Source organism: Dermacentor albipictus, chromosome 8 (assembly GCF_038994185.2).
Source record: "Dermacentor albipictus isolate Rhodes 1998 colony chromosome 8, USDA_Dalb.pri_finalv2, whole genome shotgun sequence".
NCBI lineage: Eukaryota > Metazoa > Arthropoda > Arachnida > Ixodida > Ixodidae > Dermacentor > Dermacentor albipictus.
Window position 1 is genome coordinate 57,039,702 of NC_091828.1, and position 19,608 is coordinate 57,059,309.

Consider the following 19,608-nt stretch of genomic DNA (forward strand, 5'->3'; position numbering starts at 1 on the left):
GTCTGACATAACAATGTCTGCAACACAGTGTTCTGGCAATCCATGCCATAAAGTAAGCATAAAAAATTTCGAGTGGCAATTCAACGTTGTCACGTAGCGAAGAACATTACGTTCAACCAACGCTTGTACAAATAATTTTAAAAATCCACGAAATCATGGCCGGACAATGAAGTTATTGCGAGATGCCTTCCTGAGTTATTCAGAGTTTCTGAATTTTCTGCTAGCATCATCTATTTCTGGCGGCACTCGTGGCACATGACACTTCAGGTGAAGAAGATCAATCTCGTGCATATCGCCCTGCGTACCCTTATTTTGCTATATTATAACGCTGGCTGCTGCGCACTTGAGATATGTGCTATGTAGTATATAAGCTGGCGGTGAAATGGCGGCGCTCTTCCAGGACTCGTTGATCTTGTCGGTCCGAAAGCCGATCGACCTGACGTCCAGGTTTCTCAACATTCCGTTGGTGACTCCGTCCGGACCCGACGCAGACTTGCGGTTGAGCGCGAAGATGGGCTATCTGACCTCGGCAACGGAGAAGACTTCGTCATCCAGCTCGGTGCCAGTAGGGCCCTGGTATTCCGGGAGTTCGGTCACCGGATCCCGGCCCCAATGAACGGGCAGGTACTTCTCTATGAGTTTTGAGACGAGTTCATCAACCGTATGAGAACTGGTAGCTTCGTGAAGGGCCCGGATCAAACTATGCCTATGAGTTTACTTGGAGCGGCTTTCGTAGAGAACGTGCTTCAGCATACCCCAGGATTTGCCGTTGCACGTCTGTGCGTCGATGGATTCGCAGAGCTCGTCCCACTCCTATCGCCCAGCCTACGCCCATTTGGCTATCTTACAACGCTGGCCGCTGCTCGCTTGACTTAGATTCAATGTACCATATATGCTGGCGGTGACATCATATGCGAAGGAATATGCATACATACATTGCCGAGAGAAACGCTGAGTCGGATATTTACGTGAACATTTTCTCTCCACCACAGCTGCTATGGAACAATTCCCTCGAAAAACTCTTTGCTCTTACAAATTGTATAGATTCATAGGTGTATTGGGTTGAAGCCACAACCAGCACGAGAAGATCAATCCTGGACAAGATCATGATCAACCCCATTACGGATCCAGCAAAGTACACTGAAATTCATCAAGATTTCGCAGACACCATAGTTATCGCACCGCTACCTTAGAATATGCGCCCAAAACATAACATCAACAGGAGACTTGCACGAGCCAGGGCGTTAATCAAGAAAATGGATAAAGGGGGCAGAGGAGTGTTGATTCGGCTGCCTACAAGGATGGAACTAAGTTCGCAGCGGCGGTAGTGGATCATCAGGGCAAATGCACCAACTGCGCCACGGTCTACACTAGCAAACCTGAAGTCGCTGAATAAGTTGCCATTGCATTGGCACTAACAGGTGATAGATTCACAGAAATATATAGTGCCTCAAAAACAGCCATTAGAGCTTTCAATCGGCGAAAGATTGCCCCACAGGCTGCGAGAATAATTAACCAAATGCAAATAAATGTTACACGTTGCATTTATTGGTTCCCGGCACACCTTGGTTCACTTGATGACATTCCCGTGAATCCAGATGAATCGGCCAACAGCGTCGCCCACGACCCTACAGACCGGGCCACTTTTACATATGGTTTTGATTCTGTTGGATTGGAGAACCTATAGAGAGAGACGCTCATTACATACAGTGAAATTACAAAACATTACTACATGGAAAGGAGGGAGTTTACACCTCCTCACTATAGGCTAAACAGAGCACAAGCGGTTACACTTAGGCAATTACAAACACAGTCTTATTATTCACCTCTACAAATAATTGAATGGTATGGCATTGCAGACATGAATATTATATGCAAAGTATGCGAAAAGGAGATATGCACGCTTGAACATCTGCTCTGGGAGTGTGGGTAGTTCGGCCCTGGCATTTAGCGGAATCGGTTTTTAGGAAGGATCATCTCTCTAGATCATATGCTTCAAGTCCTGCCTGTCCAGTACGCCCATGATAGAGCTAGGAGGCTTGACCTCCCGGTCCCAACATGGGAGTGGCCAGGCAGGTGACAACACCTTGTACAGGACCAGAACAAAGTTTTTTTCCTCCTCCTCTTCCTCCACGAACTCATTACGTTTTACTCGTTTCACATTGACAGTATATAAAAATAAATAAAAACATTGTTCCTAGCTAACTGAAGTAACGAGCGCCAATCAATTCACAATATTAGATCACGGTTTTCATTTCAATTGGGTTGAACAATCCGTAATAGCAATGACCCGATGAGCCACGCTGTTGCACAGGGCTTCCGATTAATTATGACTACTCGAAGTTCTTTAAACTGCGTCTAAATCTAAATACACGCACTCTCTTCATTTTTTTTCTTTTTTTCTCACGCTATTATTGGCATGCGGCCGCCATGGACTGAAATGGACCCTCCTACCTCGTGCTGAAAAGCAGATCGTGTATCCGCGTCTGGTCTGTTATATTATGCTTCCTCGATTTCAGAACATAATGTCGATATTAATTAGAATCAAATATAATCACAAGAAAACAAGAAAGCCCAATTTATCTGTAGGAGCTTCCAATGAAAGAGCTGTGTGTCTACGATGAACACTACTTTAAGATCATCTTCACCGACCTCTAGCCGCTAGACCACCCATCTTTGTTCCGTAACACATTTGACCATGAGAACCCACACAATGACTTGCAGTAGCATGTAGAAGCAACTACACGCAGTGCAGCACAGCCGCGTCCAGAACTGTGAAAAAGCGGGTTTGATATCAATAGCACTTGTAAAAGTTCCTGGAATAGATATAAGTTGGGGCAAGAGGTTGTCACAGTGCGTCTACATTTTACTGCAATCATTTAGTACCACGCCAGAAATGACATTAGGATTCAACTTCCGGCTCTTCGGGGAAGCAGTACCTCTGACAATCAGGAGAAAGGTTAGTTGAGCGGGAGTTCTGCGTGGAACAGAAACGTGTTGAGAACATGAGATAGTTAGATATTTGCCGCGGAAGTGAAAACAACAGCAACCTTTTTGCTACAAACAAAGTGACAGTTTCCCTCAAAAGTCCAAGCACCAGTTGTGATAGAAAATTAGTGGACAGCTATGCGCAATAAGGATAGTAGTTTTAAAGGCCACATAAACGAGTCAGCGCAGGGATAACGTACTCACGGACAAATTTGTGGTGCCATGAAAGGAAAACTACGGGCAAGTGGCTGCTGCACATGTTTTACCCAGCCAAGTACCCCGGCTGCGTTTGACAGTGCTTTTGTTGCTCGGAACAGTCGCTAAATCGACGCACGTGTGACGGCTTCGCCTCTCCCCAGACGTGGAAGGGCGAAGCTGCAAAATAAATAAATCTTTACACTCAATGCTGCGTTCTCTCTCATGTCATTGTCGCTAATAAGGAGTTAATTATTTGTTTTCCCCAGCCCAAATTCACGTGGATTAAAACAAGGGATTCTTTTCAGAAGCGCTCTCAGTTGTGCGCGCTTTGCTTCCGTAGCTTTCCCTTCATAACCACAATATTTCTGCGAGTACAGCTAAATTAACAAGCATGGTGTGCCACGCGCGCACAAGCCAACATGAACACGTCTCATGCAATGAAAGCGGCAACTCGTTGTCAAGATGCTCCACTGAGGAAACGCGACAGCAGCCAACAAATAGACCTTCGTGCAGCTGCTCACATCGACGTGAACTGCGCTGTAAACAAACTAGCTGCGGCTTAGCTCAGCTAACCCCCGATATGCAAAGTGAAAGCTTGGTGTAGCCTCGCCAAGTGTTGGTTTGGTGAACCAGCACTTGGCCACGCTAAACCTTTGGTTTAGCTGTAATTAATATACTAAAGGTGTACAATCATCGTTAAGCCAAGTGTTACGGCTGTGCCTAGGTCAGTGGCTAGACAAGATTGTTATCAGGCTTACAGAGCGAAAGGGCATGTGCTAGACATGCAGAGACGCCGCGAACATGCGCAGTATCGAAGCACGAACGGACAGGGCGCGAACGCGGTCGCTACATTGATCTCGACGGTGCGACGCCTGTTGCATTCCGGACCCTCTCTAGTGAAGCAGCTCACCGGGTGATATCGCCGCGGTGGTGAGACGCCGCTCCCGCACACCCGCAACGCTCAGAGAAGACGGCTCGGCCTCGCTCTCATCCGGGGATAAGCTCGCACTGCCGCCAATTGTCGCCCTGACTAGGCGAGCGCGGCGCTCCTATTAGCTCGGCGCACGGCGAGTCACGCGGTCAGGCGGCGACCCAGCTGCGTAGAGCGCATGCGCCAAGCCAGCGGCTGTGGCGGCTCTCGGAGCGGTGAGTCACGTGATGCATTGCCAAGTCTACGACACAGCTGCGGTCAAATGAAGGTCAAATTGTTGGCGATGGCGACACTCGGCTCGACGTTGTCACTAAAGCTTTCGCTTTAAAAGGAGACATACTATATATTCAAGAATATGGCGAAAGCAAGACAACTGTATTCCTACGACACAATTCCTCTTGTATTAACTCATTATTCGGGTTATTTTAGAGCGGATGGCCTTATTTTTGACACTATGTGATCGGCCACCGGATCGCACGCAACGCTCTCCCAAGAACTAGCCGGCGGATCTGACGTCACATCCACCTTCAGCAGAGACGGGGCGAATTGGCCGGCTGCGCGCTGTTTTGTTTTCCCCGCGTGCCGCCGTGCAGAATCCTAAGTTCTAGTGAGTGTGATGGCTTGAACAGAGGTTACAATTCCGACTTCGATGAACAGCCTATTGAACGACGCGTCAACGACTGGAACGAACGGCATTTCGGTGACACTACATTAGAGTAGAGACAACCGCGGCGTCTACTACGGCGTTGGCCACGCGAATCATGGATTCCGTTGTAGACACCTTTAGGCTGTTTCACATGATGCGATTTCCGGTCAGCGAGAAAGCGAATTCCGTCGCTCAGCGACCGCCGCGACGTCGTGGGCTCTCCGCGACTGGATTTCGACAAGTCGTTCGCGCCGTCCCTGAGCGCAGCGATCGGCGCGATGTGGGAGGGGCAATGTGTGACGAAACAAAGCGCCCTGAAAATAGACACTTCCATGTTTTACCACGCGTTGGTAGCTCTGTGGAGCAATGTCGCGCGCCAGTTTTACGTACGTTTGAATAGGGCGCACCCACCAGCGTTTGCGGCTTGGGAGCTTCATAAACATTTTTATTTTCTTCCGCTTAAACAATTCGTTTAAAAAGGATCTTGATCCATTTGATCGCCAACGTGGTCAACCTCTTCACCACTACAAGTTGCACCAGCTGCTTGTACATGCACACTCAATAATAGCTTGTTCTTCTGCAAAAGCTAATATTCATTCAGGAAAAAAGTTCTGGCTTCCATAGTAACAATGAAAATAGAGTGTAGTAAGCGGAACCACCCCACCGACGCATCACAAGCCGCACGCTCATACTTGGGGTGTTGTGCAGCACATCACTCGCCGTATCTGCAAGCTGTCGTAAAGTTCAACGCTTTTAAAGGTTAAAAATGGCGTACCTAGTCTGCTATGAAATAATAATAGGAAAATTCGAATATTTGACCAGTTTCCGTGTTGTTTTTATTTAACGATGCAGGCATGGATACTTCGTGAGCAGGAGGCAGCCTTGTGGGCTGCTGCGACGGAAATCGCGCTGCCGCAAACGCATGTGAGAGCTGCCAGTGAAAATCGCTCTGCGACGTGCGCGGTGGAAGGATTTTTTTCGCCGCAATCGCGCCATGTGAAACAGCCTTTTGGCGGACGCCGTAGGCACGCGTTGCCGGCGCGCGTGCGTCTTGTTGGCGGTTCGGCCCAACTTTACTGGCCTTCCCTGAGCTCCACTGCTGTCCGGTGTTTGCGATAGCAGACCCACGAGTGTTCGTCTTCTCTTTTCAAACGCGCATCTGACGTCTTGTTGATTGCGCTTCCTCGAGAAAACAGACGACACAGCGCCAGGATTCAGACGCTGCCTTTTCAATGACACTCCGAGGCTTTGCGATCGCTCGCAATGGGCGGGAAGCAGTGAGGCCGGTAAGTGTGACGTGATATCCGGTTTTGCCGGAGTCCTCAGAGGACGCCGGCAGGTGCGGCGATTTGATAAAAATGCAAGAAAATAATTACTTTTCGCTCATTTGTGGTCAGAAAGAGTGTTGTTTTGGTCACTCTCGACGAGATAGCTGTCATTGGAGCCGTAAATTTGGGCGACAATTTTTCGATTCTGTACCCCTTTAAAACGAAGCACATCCTGGACTCTCTGCCCATCCCAGATGGCTTTCATGATACAGTGACCCGGCCGGGCGTGCGCGGCTGCTGGGCCGCCCGGACTAGAAGGCCCTCCCCTTTCCTACACTCCTCCTGAAGCCTTGAGCGCGACGGAAGGCGGCGCGCTTACTCCCCGCTTTTCTCTGTTGGTTGCGTGCGTGAGATATCGCCGCCATTGGTGGCTCATCCCGGCACGATTTCACTCTCACGTACAGCATACGGCGCGCAGCCACGATTTCATCACTCGTGGAGTTTATGCCCAGAAATGCGGCTTTATTGTTCATATGGTTGCTATCGGAATAAAAGAAGAAGCATGTTCTCTAAGAAATGAATGCATAGGGCACCGCAAGCCATGAACTACCACGAGGAAGAAAAAAAATTTAGAATGAACAGGAAACGCGGAGAAGGAGGGCCTCTTGCTTCTTTATTCTTGAAAATGGCACAGCAGTCGAATCTTATTGCGAGAGCAATCATACGAACACTCCAGGAACATTTCTTCCGTCGGCGTTGCCGTTAGGTTGCGCATAAAGTTTAAGGGCGATAAAATCATCGCCGCGCGCCGTATGCGGTATGTGGGAGTGAAAGTGTGCGAGGAGGAGCGGGCGATCATGGCTTAGTTGGCGCACGCAATTAAGGACGGCGGCCGACGCACGGGCGACGAACGTGGAAGACGGCAGCGCGCCGTCTTTCGTCGCGCGCAAGGCTTCGGAGGCAGGACAGGGTGGGGATGGGGGCATCTGCGTCAGGGATGAGTCCGCCACGCTCAATGCTTTGGCAGCATAGTTCGCGTTGACGAAGGTGAATTCGCTCATTTCTGCTGCCGCGCTACATCACTTCAGCGTTTTGATAACGAGTGTCCGCGGTCATCGAGTGAGGTGTGTGCGTGTTTGCTTCTGCGCACGTGCGGCCGTGCTTGTTAATTTAGCCAGTATGCCTTTCTTTACAAGCTTATACGACCCATAAAAATACGGTCCCTACTTTGTATAGCTGAGTCCCTCATTTGCGGTCGCAGTCGATGCTTCACCTTTCTTGCAAAAGTGGGACAATTTAAATTCGAAGCATTTCTTGGCGAACATTTGCCACATTAAAGCATCTATCTATCTATCTATCTATCTATCTATCTATCTATCTATCTATCTATCTATCTATCTATCTATCTATCTATCTATCTATCTATCTATCTATCTATTCTATCTATCTATCTATCTATCTATCTATCTATCTATCTATCTATCTATCTATCTATCTATCTATCTATCTATCTATCTATCTATCTATCTATCTATCTGTCTGTCTGTCTGTCTGTCTGTCTGTCTGTCTGTCTGTCTGTCTGTCTGTCTGTCTGTCTGTCTATCTATCTATCTATCTATCTATCTATCTATCTATCTATCTATCTATCTATCTATCTATCTATCTATCTATCTATCTATCTAGCCCTAGGTCTTGGTGTTCTTATGGTCGCGTCATTAACTCGGGATGTACCAAAATTGGCCTAGTATGGCAAGAGTGTATGATGAACATAAATGATCTGTCGACACATGAACATCATAACATGTGCGTCGTGTAGGTCATGAAACAGCCGCCTATGTCTTGATGCTCGCACGGTCGTTTCTTTAGCTTGGTAGCTACCCAAATTGGCATGGTATGACAACAGTGTTGTAAACATTTCACTAGGGTACTGCAGGTAGAACCCATTCATTTTTATAATCCTCCGGCTAGACCTCGTGGTCTTCTTGTCACTCTCATTACCGCGCTGGCGATATGGACCGCTACACCCTCCCAATCAGCTGTGCTGGCCCCCACGATAACAACACGGTAGTACATTCCTAACTGAAGCCTTCTCAACTTTTTCACTGGGTCTTTGGTAGTATATTGTCTTCAGCAGTCCTTTCTGTCTAGCTGTCTTGACAACATAGCAAGGTCCCGTAAGCGGCGTTTTCGAATCAAGTTCTTTTCGGATCAGAATCCACGAATCTGGTTCAACCTCCGTCATCTTTCTGCAATGTGTGCGCTCAAAATTCCTTTGCATTGTCGCTCTATATTTTTTCGCTGATGGTAATTTTTGCGATGTTCCATTAGATCAATTTCTTTCTGTAAGCCCAATTCGGGGTCCGCTGGCAGCGATGAGCTTGTGCCAACTGCCACACAATTTGGGCTGCATCCCAGGCCTGCCGTATATGATCTGTTGTGATGTGCAATGATGGCTTCTGAGGCGCATTTCCAGCTGCCCTTGAATTCGCGCCATAATCGAATGCACAGCGAGTCCCTTATGAGTCGCTCTGCAAGGGTATTCACTTCGGCATGGTAAGGTGGTGGGAAGCGAAGGGTGGTATTTCTTTGCTCACCAAAAGTCGCAGTTTTGCACTTTTTAAAGGCTGGGCCATTGTCTGCGACGATGACTCTGACGTTCTTGAAGAGTTCTCGTTCCAGAAGGGATATCACTCAGTTTGGGTCCTCCTCTACAGATTAGGCGGCGACAAAACGCGTTAACTCGTCCACGGCGACAAGGAATGCTTGCGTGCTCCTAACTCTCTCCCCCTTCTTTTTTCATTTTACCAAAATCAAGATGTACAACCTCGAGGGGGATATCACAATACTCTGGTAAGACCATCCGACTGCCTCTAGGCTGGTACTTGGCTTTAACAAGCTGACACTAACGACAAGTTTTCACACAATTTGTGATGTCTTCTTTTATCTTTTTCCAAGTGAGACGCTGGGCTATTTTGTCGTATGTCTTGCCGAATCCGTTGTGTCCTCCTGACTCTGGACAAGTGTGGTAAAGCTTCGGGAGTGTTGGCACTTTGGTATCCGGGACATATAATTTACCATTCTTTACTTCCATTTCCTGCGTGTTTAAAACTAGCTTATATTTCTAGTTGGGGTTTCATGCCGAAAGTGTGGTCGAGATAGGGCATCGGCATGTTGATGTTTCTCTCCCGGGCGATTGATTACGTCAAAGCGGAATTGTAGTACTTCGCTAGCCCATCGAGCTATTCTGCCCTTCAATGGTGATAGCTCTAACAGGTACCTCAACACCTGGTTTCCTGTGAACAGGTTGAAGGGGTATCCCTCCAGGTAGCTTCTGAAGTATCGCAAGGCTAACACCACCGCCAATACTTCCTTCTGCGTAGCTGCATAATTTCTTTGTGTCTCCGTGAAAGGGGAAGAATAGTAACTTACTACGCTCAGCTCCTTTCCATGGTGCTCTGTAGTATCACGCTTGTAGAGTATGGCGCCTACTCCATAAAAAGATGCGTCGCTATAGAATTCAAAAGGCAGCTTGAAGTCGGGCAGCATTATTACAGGGTCAAATAAAATGATGCGGACAAGCTCCGTGTAGCTATTCTTACACTATTCTACCCACATAAATGGAACGCCCTTTTGGCTCACTGCGGTGAGGCATCTGGTTTTTCTGGCATAGTCTCTTATGAATGCCCAGAAATAGCCCCTGAGTCCCAAAAGCAATCGGAGAGAATTAACATCATACGCTTTCAACATTTTCTTTGTGCGTTGAACACTCTCTTCCCTGGTGCTTTTCGTTGCTCCGTCGATCACACTTCCGAGATAAACCCCGTTATTACAAGAAAACTCCTTTTTCTTCATGATAATTTTAAGTCGCGCGGTGCTTAGGGCTTCAAGTGCTTTATGCAATAGCTCCTTGTGGTTTCCCCTTGTCCTGAAGTAGACAATAATATTATCCAAAGGTGCATTGCAAAATTTTCTACTGAACTTGCTCAGCGTTTCGTTCATCATGTTTTGGACCAACGACCCAGAATTCTTCCAGCCAAATGGTAATCCATTATACTCCTAAATGTCGATTGGTGTGACAAATTCCGTAAACTTCTTATTCTTTTCTTTCAGTGGTACTTGCCAGTGCCCCTTTCACAAGTATATACGTGAAAACCATTCGCATCCTCCAGTCTCGTCAATGATGCCAGCATTCCTAGGCATCGTGTATGTAAAAAGGTCGGTCTGCCTGTTTATCTTTCGGTGATCCGTGCACTGTTGGAATGACCCATCTTCTTTCGGTACAATGGTAATAGTGGAAGCAAATCAGGATGACGATCACCTAACGATTCCTGCTTCTGTACGTGCCTTGAAGTTCTTGCCTTAGCCATAATTTCTTTTCATGGCTGAGGCTATACGGCTTTCTCCTGGTGACTGTGCTGTCACGCAACAAGAATGGTACCTCTATCGCGTTTGTGGCATCCGGATATGGCCCAATGCATATTAGCTCGGAGAACTTCACCAGCACGTCTTCCGCGAGTGATAGCTCCCATTCGTCGGGCTCAGGTTTTCCTTGCTCAGGTTTTTCAATAGCCACCTCGCCATTTCGTAGTATGTTGATCTTCATATTCTTCCTATCAGGTCGTCATAAAAGAAAGGTGAAGTTATCGCATGGGTGGCTACCCATGCGATCATGGTTCCCGGTACCGGAGACGCCGAGGTAAACATCCTCTGTCGCAAGGAAATGACGTCATTTCCCATCACTTCGGACTGACGTTTATAGTTACTTTCTCAGTTGCACAACTCTTCCTTTCCAGCAGGGAGCCATTTTTTCCTGGGACTGTGAGAGAGAGAGAAAAAAATGGCTGTGGCTTAGGTAAGGTTAAGCCCAGGATGCGAAGCATACTAGCCTTTATTTTAGTTGTTGAACCACTGTTTAGCCTGGTGAACTGCTGTTGCTTGGCTATATTTGGTTCGGCTAGACGAAGAAACAACTCATGCATTACTTCTTCGCCTTCAAGAGTGGAACGCGACAGCGTTCCCGTCGACCCGCCAAGGGGTGTAAGACAATGGGCTACAGGGCAGCGACTACGCGCCCCGCATTGGACGCGGTGAGCGTCGAGCAAAGCAGCGTTCGGCGCGGCAACGAAATGTGCGCCTGAGCAAGAGACGCACGCCTTAGAAACAGCGCGTTTCTAAGGCAACACCGCATTCACTAGAGGCGCTTTTGTACCGCTTTGAAGCGTTGTACTCGTGGCTCAGTGGTAGCGTCTCCGTCCCACACTCCGGAGACCCTGGTTCGATTCCCACCCAGCCCGTCTTGCAAGAGTTGAGCCAAAGCCACTTCTCCTCTGTCGTGACGTCACGGTGTCACGTGATTTTATGGTCACCGCCGCGCCTGAGGAGCTGGGTTGAGCCCTCGTAATATGCTTCGCATAAAAACTTTTATTCTTACGCCAGCGTCCAGCGCTAAACTGGGACTGTGAGGGCGCTGCGCAGAGCTCGACCGCAGCGCGCTCCCAGCGCAGAACCCTCACAGCACCCTCACACTCCCAGGAACAAGTCGCGCCCTGCTCGAAAGGAAGAGTTGTGTCACTGAGAAAGTAACTATAAACCTCGTCCGAAATGAGCGGAAATGGCGTCGTTTACTTACGATAGAGGATGTTTACCTCGGCGTCTCTGGTTCCGGTAACCGTGATCGTATGGGTAATAGAGGCGTATTATTTCCATGTTGGGCGTGTTAGGCGGCCTGTTTCAACAACTTTGCTGACATTGCTTTCAGCAGCGAGGGCAGCAACCTGGGGAGCAGCCGTATCAAACAGTCAGGGTCGTAAAATATGTTTGAAGTTTGTTACAAGACATCCGTGCTTCTAAGCGGCGTAATCGACGACGGATTTGGCGTCGAGTGGTGCACACTTTGTTCCGGCTTGTGCGCCGTTCTACGGACGTATACCGTTCTCGAGTGCTGCTGCTTATGCATCGGCAAATGATGCCACGCCGGCTAGATTTGCTTTCTTGTAAGAACATGCATACGGTCTTTCGCGAGTGCTTTCGGAAACTGCTCGCGTTCTGTGCGTGTGTGTCTGTGCGCGCGCTTCTGATATGCGTCGAACGTGTAACAACATCCGTACAGTATTTCGCGAGTGTTTTCTTTCGGAAGCTGCTCGTGATCTGTCTGTGTGCGCGCATGCCTGACATGGATCGTTTTTTTGCCAGCGCTTTGCAAAGGTGTTTTTCATTTGGTGACTGCGTCTGCGAGGGCCAGGACGCGCTACATGTTCGTCATTTAAAGACCCTGCTTCAATGTAGGGACACTTACATTTTGGTTGCTTCGAGGTCATATTTCAGTGCAGGGCAAGTCATTGCAGTGCGCTTAACCATCATTGGCACACTTTCATTTCTGCTATAATTTCAAATTCAGTTTTGTGTAGTTTGTAGGCAGATAATTCTCATCAAGTTGCGATGCTAATCTCGTTTTTTGGCACTACTGTGCATAGATGAGGATTTTTACTAGGTCAAGTTCTCTCAGCAAGTTGTGAAAGACTTAGTGCAAATAATTTTTATAGTAGTAATTGTGCATTGATCACTTGACATTTTTAGTGATTGATGGGTATTTAATTTCATTATTCTTTATTTATTTGTGACAAAGTGCGATGGATTTCGACTGCTATTTTTGCTACCTGTTCACCAACCTATTTACGCTGTGTTTGGTGGTTCTGCTTTTTATTTTTTATATGTGGGCACGCATGGCCAATTTCATGCCTGCGTTCTACGGTTTGACATAAACAGGCACTAACATGCTCTTAGCATAGCTAATCAAAAGACATTAGCAGATTTGTATTTGACGCTTTGTAGTTGATGCACTTGGCTATTTGGAAAATATGCAGCTTCAAGTTCGCCCATTTCTATCTCTGACTGACATCTCTGATGCGACCAATATTGTTAGGGTGTGACGAGGTGCGTGCATCTACTGTCACTCATCAAACTGCATGCCAGAAACGCCGTTGCCAACTCGTCCTTGTTTGAAGTGTTTCCAATGCGCTATAATCACATTGCCATATTCTTTTATTGTGTGCACAAACAAACATGTAACATTTCACTATGAAACTTTGAAAGTACCCAACTCCTATATTGCATTAAAATGTTGGGTAGATCTACTCTGAACAAGGGATGCGTTCTCTTATGTTAGCTTTCGACCATATCATTGCGCTCTGCAGTGCGTATTGGTTGGTCGAGGAATGTGTAATGCAAAGGCAGTAGCATCACCATAAGTGTTTATCCGAGAATATGTCCCCAAGAGAAAATCGTTGCATCAAAAGTACTGACACCAGCTTTGATGGGGATGTATGCATCCACTGCATGAACTTTCAGAAGTTGAACACTGCATCTCTTATTTGCTGTGTAATTCATGCTGGTATATGTGTCACAATGGTTCAATGTCACCATAGAGCACAATGATCATGCTCTTGCATGTACTACAAACAATTCATAAATCTCACTGTCATTGTTGAGCTTTTGTATGCACTACGACTTAAGTGCACATACTCTGTATGCAGTTGATAGTCATCCTCAAGGAAGGAAGGAAAAAGTAGAGAAGGAAAGGTAGGGAGGTTAACCAGTATGGCTTAACCGGTTTGCTACCGTACACATGGGAGAGGGATGGGGGAGATTAAAGATGGGGAAGGGGGAGAGGGAGAGAGAGCACATATCACAGCACACACACATCGTCCGTTGGAGTCCATCATTCTGGCATGGTACGCGACGTCACTCTCACAGCCGCTTGTCCAATCCCGTCTCTTTCAAAAACCGAAGTAGCCCCTTGGTCGCCTTCACCTGCGATATCTTCTGTCGGCGGCATGTGAAAATCGTGTCGAGCGACAATGGTCTACTGTCAAGGCGCGCTAGGTCATCCTCAAAGATAATGTTGCTCTTACGACTACAGTGCGTAAACATCACACGCCACCTCACACAACTCATACGTAATCTCGTCAGGCCTACACAGCACATCGCACACATCTCATACACACTCTACGCATTCTTGTAGCACATTGCATAAATCTCGTGCACTTCGTAAAAGTCTGCGTAGCACATCATACTTATCTCGCACATTTTCTATGAGAGCTCGTTCAATATGCATAGCATATCGTTCATTTCTCGTAGAATCTTTGCGACATGATACGTCTGGTTAATTTTTCATAGAATTCTCATACACGTTTTTGAATAGGGCAGTATACATATCTCTATGCAAGATCAGCTTTCAGACATCGCCGTCCATATTTTGCAGATAATGCCTTCGATAGGGCAAACTTATGTTGAAACCAATTAAAATCCTTCAGTCTGCTTGAAGGGGAAACCTTCCATGAATAACGTTTCCGTTTTATTTTTGTATTGATATCCTTAAACAAAACGTTTATCAGGGCTCAACACCAGTTCGGACATTACTTACTTATAGAATTTGCGTTTAAAAAGAAGCGTTGGAATGTTGAACCACAAAGACGAGAACATAACATACGAAGCAACTGTTTATTAAAACAAATAGCGGGTACACATTGTGCACAACAACGCCATGAGCAACTACTAATGCGCAAACTGAGCTTGATACGTGTGGCACATCTGTTAGTACCTTTCCTAAGGAACTGATTAAGCCAAATCCTAAGTTGTGCGCACGCTCCAGATTTTCTATTGGTTGCCTGGGACAGGCAACAAAAAGAAAGGTACTAACAGATGGGCAGCACGGGCGCATTATTATTTTGCGCATGGAGTTATCACCCACAATGCGCATTCCTTATTCGCTTTAATGAACACTTGATAGATGTGCTTCGCATCTGATGTTCTCATCTCTGTGGTTTCACTTGCTGCCCTGCTTCTTAAACCCAAGTATGATATTCCAACTAGCCCGAACGCAAGCCTTAATGAATTATTTAACGACTTGTCCTCACTGAATGATTTAGTGTAGTAAAGCTACACCTACCCTACGCTGCTCATACCATACCAAGTTCCCGTATCGCATCGAGATTATATCGTGCTAAGAGAGGGGGTCGTGCTAAGAGAGATAGAGAGATGGAAACGTTTAGTGATATGAAAGGTAGAGAGGTCGGTCTAAGGTACATTTCTCGAGCCTATTACGCTTCGCTATGGAAAGAAGGAAAGAATGATGAGCATGAGTGATGACGAGAACTACAAAATAAAAATAAAATTGGGTTGGTTCTCGCAATAGAAAAAACTCAATCCCGAATTGATCCATTTATCGGTAATGTACTGTCTCTGCGAGGGGCTAAACTTCCAAATGAATGGAAGCTCCTTTGTAATCCCAAAGCGCATATAAAGAACCTAATGTGCCCAAATACTTTCTAAAGCATTAGATAATTAGTTATGCGCGTCAACGATGGCATAAACTATTACTAAGCTGGGTATTTAGGCAGAGAAAAGTGCTGCATATTGTCGGCCCGGTATCGCACTGACCGCGCTTGGTCCACGCACTTTGGAGCCGTACCAATGAGGGCCGCACTTGCGGCGAGTATTGGTTTATCTTTTGTGTATTCTGGAGTGCTAGGCACTTGCATTATGCTATCATTTTGCGCTTGTAAAACGCGTGCGATAGCAAGCAGAACATAAATGGACGCAAGGTACTTGGGCTTGCTTCCCCTAATAACACATTGCATCATGAATTGTTGTTTCGGTGCCAGTGAATGCATAACCTATGTAGGTAGTTGCAGGCAGTAGTACGTGCTTGTATACAGCCTTAGATAATTGGTGAGTGTGAGCCGCAATGCCCAGTGTAGGTATTTTTCACTGTTCTCCGAACCATTACAATTAAAAGGACACGTGCAATGCAAATTAATGAGTATAGAACAAAAATCAGCACTTCACAGTTTCGTATGTATGTCTCATATTGTGCATGAAGCTAATCTAGCTCGTTCACTTGTTAACCATGTTCACTTCTACTTCTTCGCATGTTCTACTGAACATCGCAAACGATTTGCCACCTGCACTCCTTACGTTGTCTATTCCATTCCGCTTTCGTGCGGAAAAACGTATGTTGGTCAAACCGGCAGATGCTTCAATGAGAGTATAAAAGAGCATCGATATAACCTCAATAGGGTAATATCGGGTCATCTTTTGCGTAGATTGTCGCTGTAAATCCATGTTTGAAACATGTTTGAAAGTACTTCTATTTTGTATAGGGCTCATAGCAGGATGACAAGGGAGATTGTGGAGACCTATGAAATTTCAAAATTAGACAAAACGTGCGTGAGCAAGCCATCGGTGTCGCCACCTGAAGAGGAGATACGATTCCTGGGTTTATCGTTGTAAACATTCCAGTGTATGTTTTGACAATGCCTTGGACACGTCTACAGTTCATCGACATGAACCACTGAATGTTCTTTTTTTTTGCTGTCTCATTTGTTTCCGCTCGTATGGTGTATATTTATCGATGCATGCCAAAATAAAATCTATAGTTGAAAGCAGCGCTCTGTTTGTGTATCTGCTTCTTTCTACGTCCTCGTTCAGTTGACCTTTCACACTCTATCATGGATTCAAACCTACTATCCAGCCAACGTGTTTTAACCAAGTTGTTTATCGTATGTTACGTACAATTTAAAAACGTGAAGTGGATAAAAAAACAGCAAAGAGGCATGCCAGCTAATGCCACACTACATAAAAGCATCCGACACCTGCGTTGGCTTTGGAAGAAAAACAGCGTAATTAGGGTTTCACTATCAAAACGTACTAGCGCAAAGCAGTTCAGTTGAAAACACGGATATTCCGTCATCTATTTAAAGTAGTACATGCTAGGGGGCATGAAATAGTTGACAGCTGTGCTTAGTGTGGGACATGCAGCTATTGGAGCGTAGATTGCTGCACTCATGATATCAAACTCGCGTGTGCAATGGCACTAATAAGTAGAATTCATTATTAAATTTGAACTCTAAAGTAAGCGCATTGCCCCTTTAGCAAATAGACATGGTTAAAAATAAGAAAAGCTAGGAACAAACAGTTCACAGAGGAGCATACCATATTAATATTAGTTCTGTGAAATTGTGGTCATCGGTAGTTTTTAAAATGCAGCAGCGAGCCAGCCGTGGTGCTTGTAAAATAATAAATGCTAAATTATTATTTTCATCAAACATGCACGCGCATACTATGAGTTACATCAAATGTTGCAAAAGCTATACAGATCCTGAACGCGTGTAGGAATTTATGCGATGCAAAGTTTTTCATGAAACGGTTAATAAAATGCAACACATTAGCTAATTTCAGAGCGAACGAAAAGCAGCACGTAATGACAAGGACCAGAAAGCGACGCACACACGCACTGAATGTGCAGAGGCTGTCGCGAAATTAACGCTTTCCGCCTAGAAAGAAAAAAGGCTGTTATTCAACTCTGACTCATTCACAAAATTTCTTCTTTCGCCAAGCATCGCGGATTACAACGAAAAAATGTGCATATAGCAGTCGTTGTACGAAAAACAATGATCGCTGCTTTATTTTACCTAGGAAAAGTTATTGTTGCATCTGAAGCTGATGTGCGAAAGCCACTCGTCGCACAAGCGCAGCCCCCTTTCCCCTCAATTCTGTCACACGAATGATATATCGTAAATGTGTTTTTGGCAAGCATTTGGCTTCTGCTTGTCGGCGGATCTGGAGATTTGTCTGGGGATTAGCGCGTTGTCCTTAGGTGGTCCATCGGCCCTTTCCGAGGTGGTCACTGCTATTTCAGCTAACAGGTGAGTTGGCAGATGAGGGGGCGAATTCATCAACAACGCGAACTAAACTTAACTGAAAACCTTACGCGAGGTGAAGTAAATGGCAAGGGCAAGACGGAAATTCCACAGTAAGCTTCGCGGTAGTACAGATACTCCCAAATTATTTGTCACGCGAAAATAAAAATAGCCAGGCTTAGCTTGGCTAAGCCAAGAATGCGTTGCATATTGCGCGAGTTGGGGCCCAGCTTTTCCTCCAGCTGTCGTGACGTCACGTCACGTGGTTGCGCTAAAGGTCAATGGTGGCTTCCCGGCCGCGCCCAAGGGCTGAACTGAGTGATTGCAATATGCAACGCATAAAAATAGAAGCAACTTAATAACAAACATAGCAAACTTAAGATAGAATAGACCCACATATGAGACGCGCAGCAATGAACAATGGCTCATACCCTCAATGGTGGCTGCCCAGCCGCGCCGAAGGTCTGAACTGAGTGATTGCAATATGCAACGCATAAAACATTACCGCCAAATGGAGGCCTCAGGAGTGCACCTGAGGTTGTGAAAAAGCGGACTGTGCACGATCCACAGAACAGCTAAGAGTTGGGAGTTGGGGTGTGAAATCTGGAATCAAAGTGCTCCCTGGGTAGGAGCTGCCAAAGCGCTCCCTGGGTAGGAGCTGTCCACCAACAAGTAGCATTATACACGTTAGGGATGACGAGATCATTATGTTCTAATTCTTTAAAGGCTTTGTTTTGAAATATTACACATACATCTATTTCCCTAAGCATTGCATTACAATGTAGTTGTAGTGGATTTCTCTAATTAGGTAAGGAAAACAGAACTCACCGGAAGGGACAGAGAGAGCGAGAAAGAAAGAAACATTTATTATTCGAAACAGTGACCCGAGCCAGGTCCGGTATCACCCTAAGGTGGGAAGGCTCCTTAGTCCAGGAGCCCTCTGGCTTCGACTGCCCTCTTGGCCGTGGCGACGTGTTGTCGTTGTCTTCCAGGTCCCCGAGCACAAGAACTCGCCGGAAGAATATATTTATGAAGGTACAGATTAAGAGCAAATCCAGCACATTGTTTTCTACAGTATGCTAAATATGGAACCGCACTTTGCGAAACAAAAAACTTGTAATGATATAGAGGCCATGTAGAGTGAGCTTACAAGCATAGATGCTGTGATAATTTGTGCGAAGTATGCCATTTATTTGTTCGTGAAGATGGCTAGAGATATCTTTAAATTACAATGAGTAGTTTTTTTCAGAGCTTAATTGGCAATAAGAGGTTGCGTATATGCAATACAGATTATGACTTATGTTCTGAGTGCAACAGCTTTAAGCGTTGTAGAAGTACCGTTAGGCAAATTTTCCTAGCATGCTGTAGCATAATTCTGTTTGTTTTCTTGCTTCATATTCTGACTCTAAATCTCCTAGACATTCCACCGTCCCCCGTGCCGTGGATGCTCAGTGGCTGTGGTTTTGGGTTACCGAGGTGGGTTGAATCGCTTGGTCGAATCGCTGGGTTGAATCCCGGCCGCGGCGGCCGCACTTCTATGGGGGCGAAATGCGAAAACACCCGTGTACTTAGATTTAGGCGCACGTTAAAGAACCCCAGGTGGCCTAAATTTCTGGAGTCCTCCACTACGGCGTGCCTCATAATCACAAAGTGGTTTTGGTACGTTAAACACTTTAATTTATTTTTTTTTAATTACACCACCCCATATAGGCCACTGCTATGGTGGTTTGTGACGATGAGATGTTATGATTGTGCAAGCACTGCTCTGTAGCACAAACAATGATGCAGGTCACTTAATGGAGCATTGCCACTGGTGCTCCAGGATGCCACATCCAGCCTGCTATCGCACATTCTGCCCATCACCCAGCACGCTCCCCA

The 19,608-nt window shown here is 46.2% G+C and overlaps 1 protein-coding gene across 1 annotated transcript in view; it reads left to right on the forward strand.

Annotated features, from left to right (window-relative positions):
* Positions 1-382: 382 nt before the first annotated feature.
* Positions 383-19,608, forward strand: part of LOC139049266 (uncharacterized) — a 61,788-nt gene continuing 42,562 nt past the window's right edge. The window contains exon 1 of the mRNA XM_070524637.1: positions 383-565. Coding sequence (XP_070380738.1) covers positions 383-565 — 183 coding nt within the window. The remainder of the gene's footprint in view (positions 566-19,608) is intronic.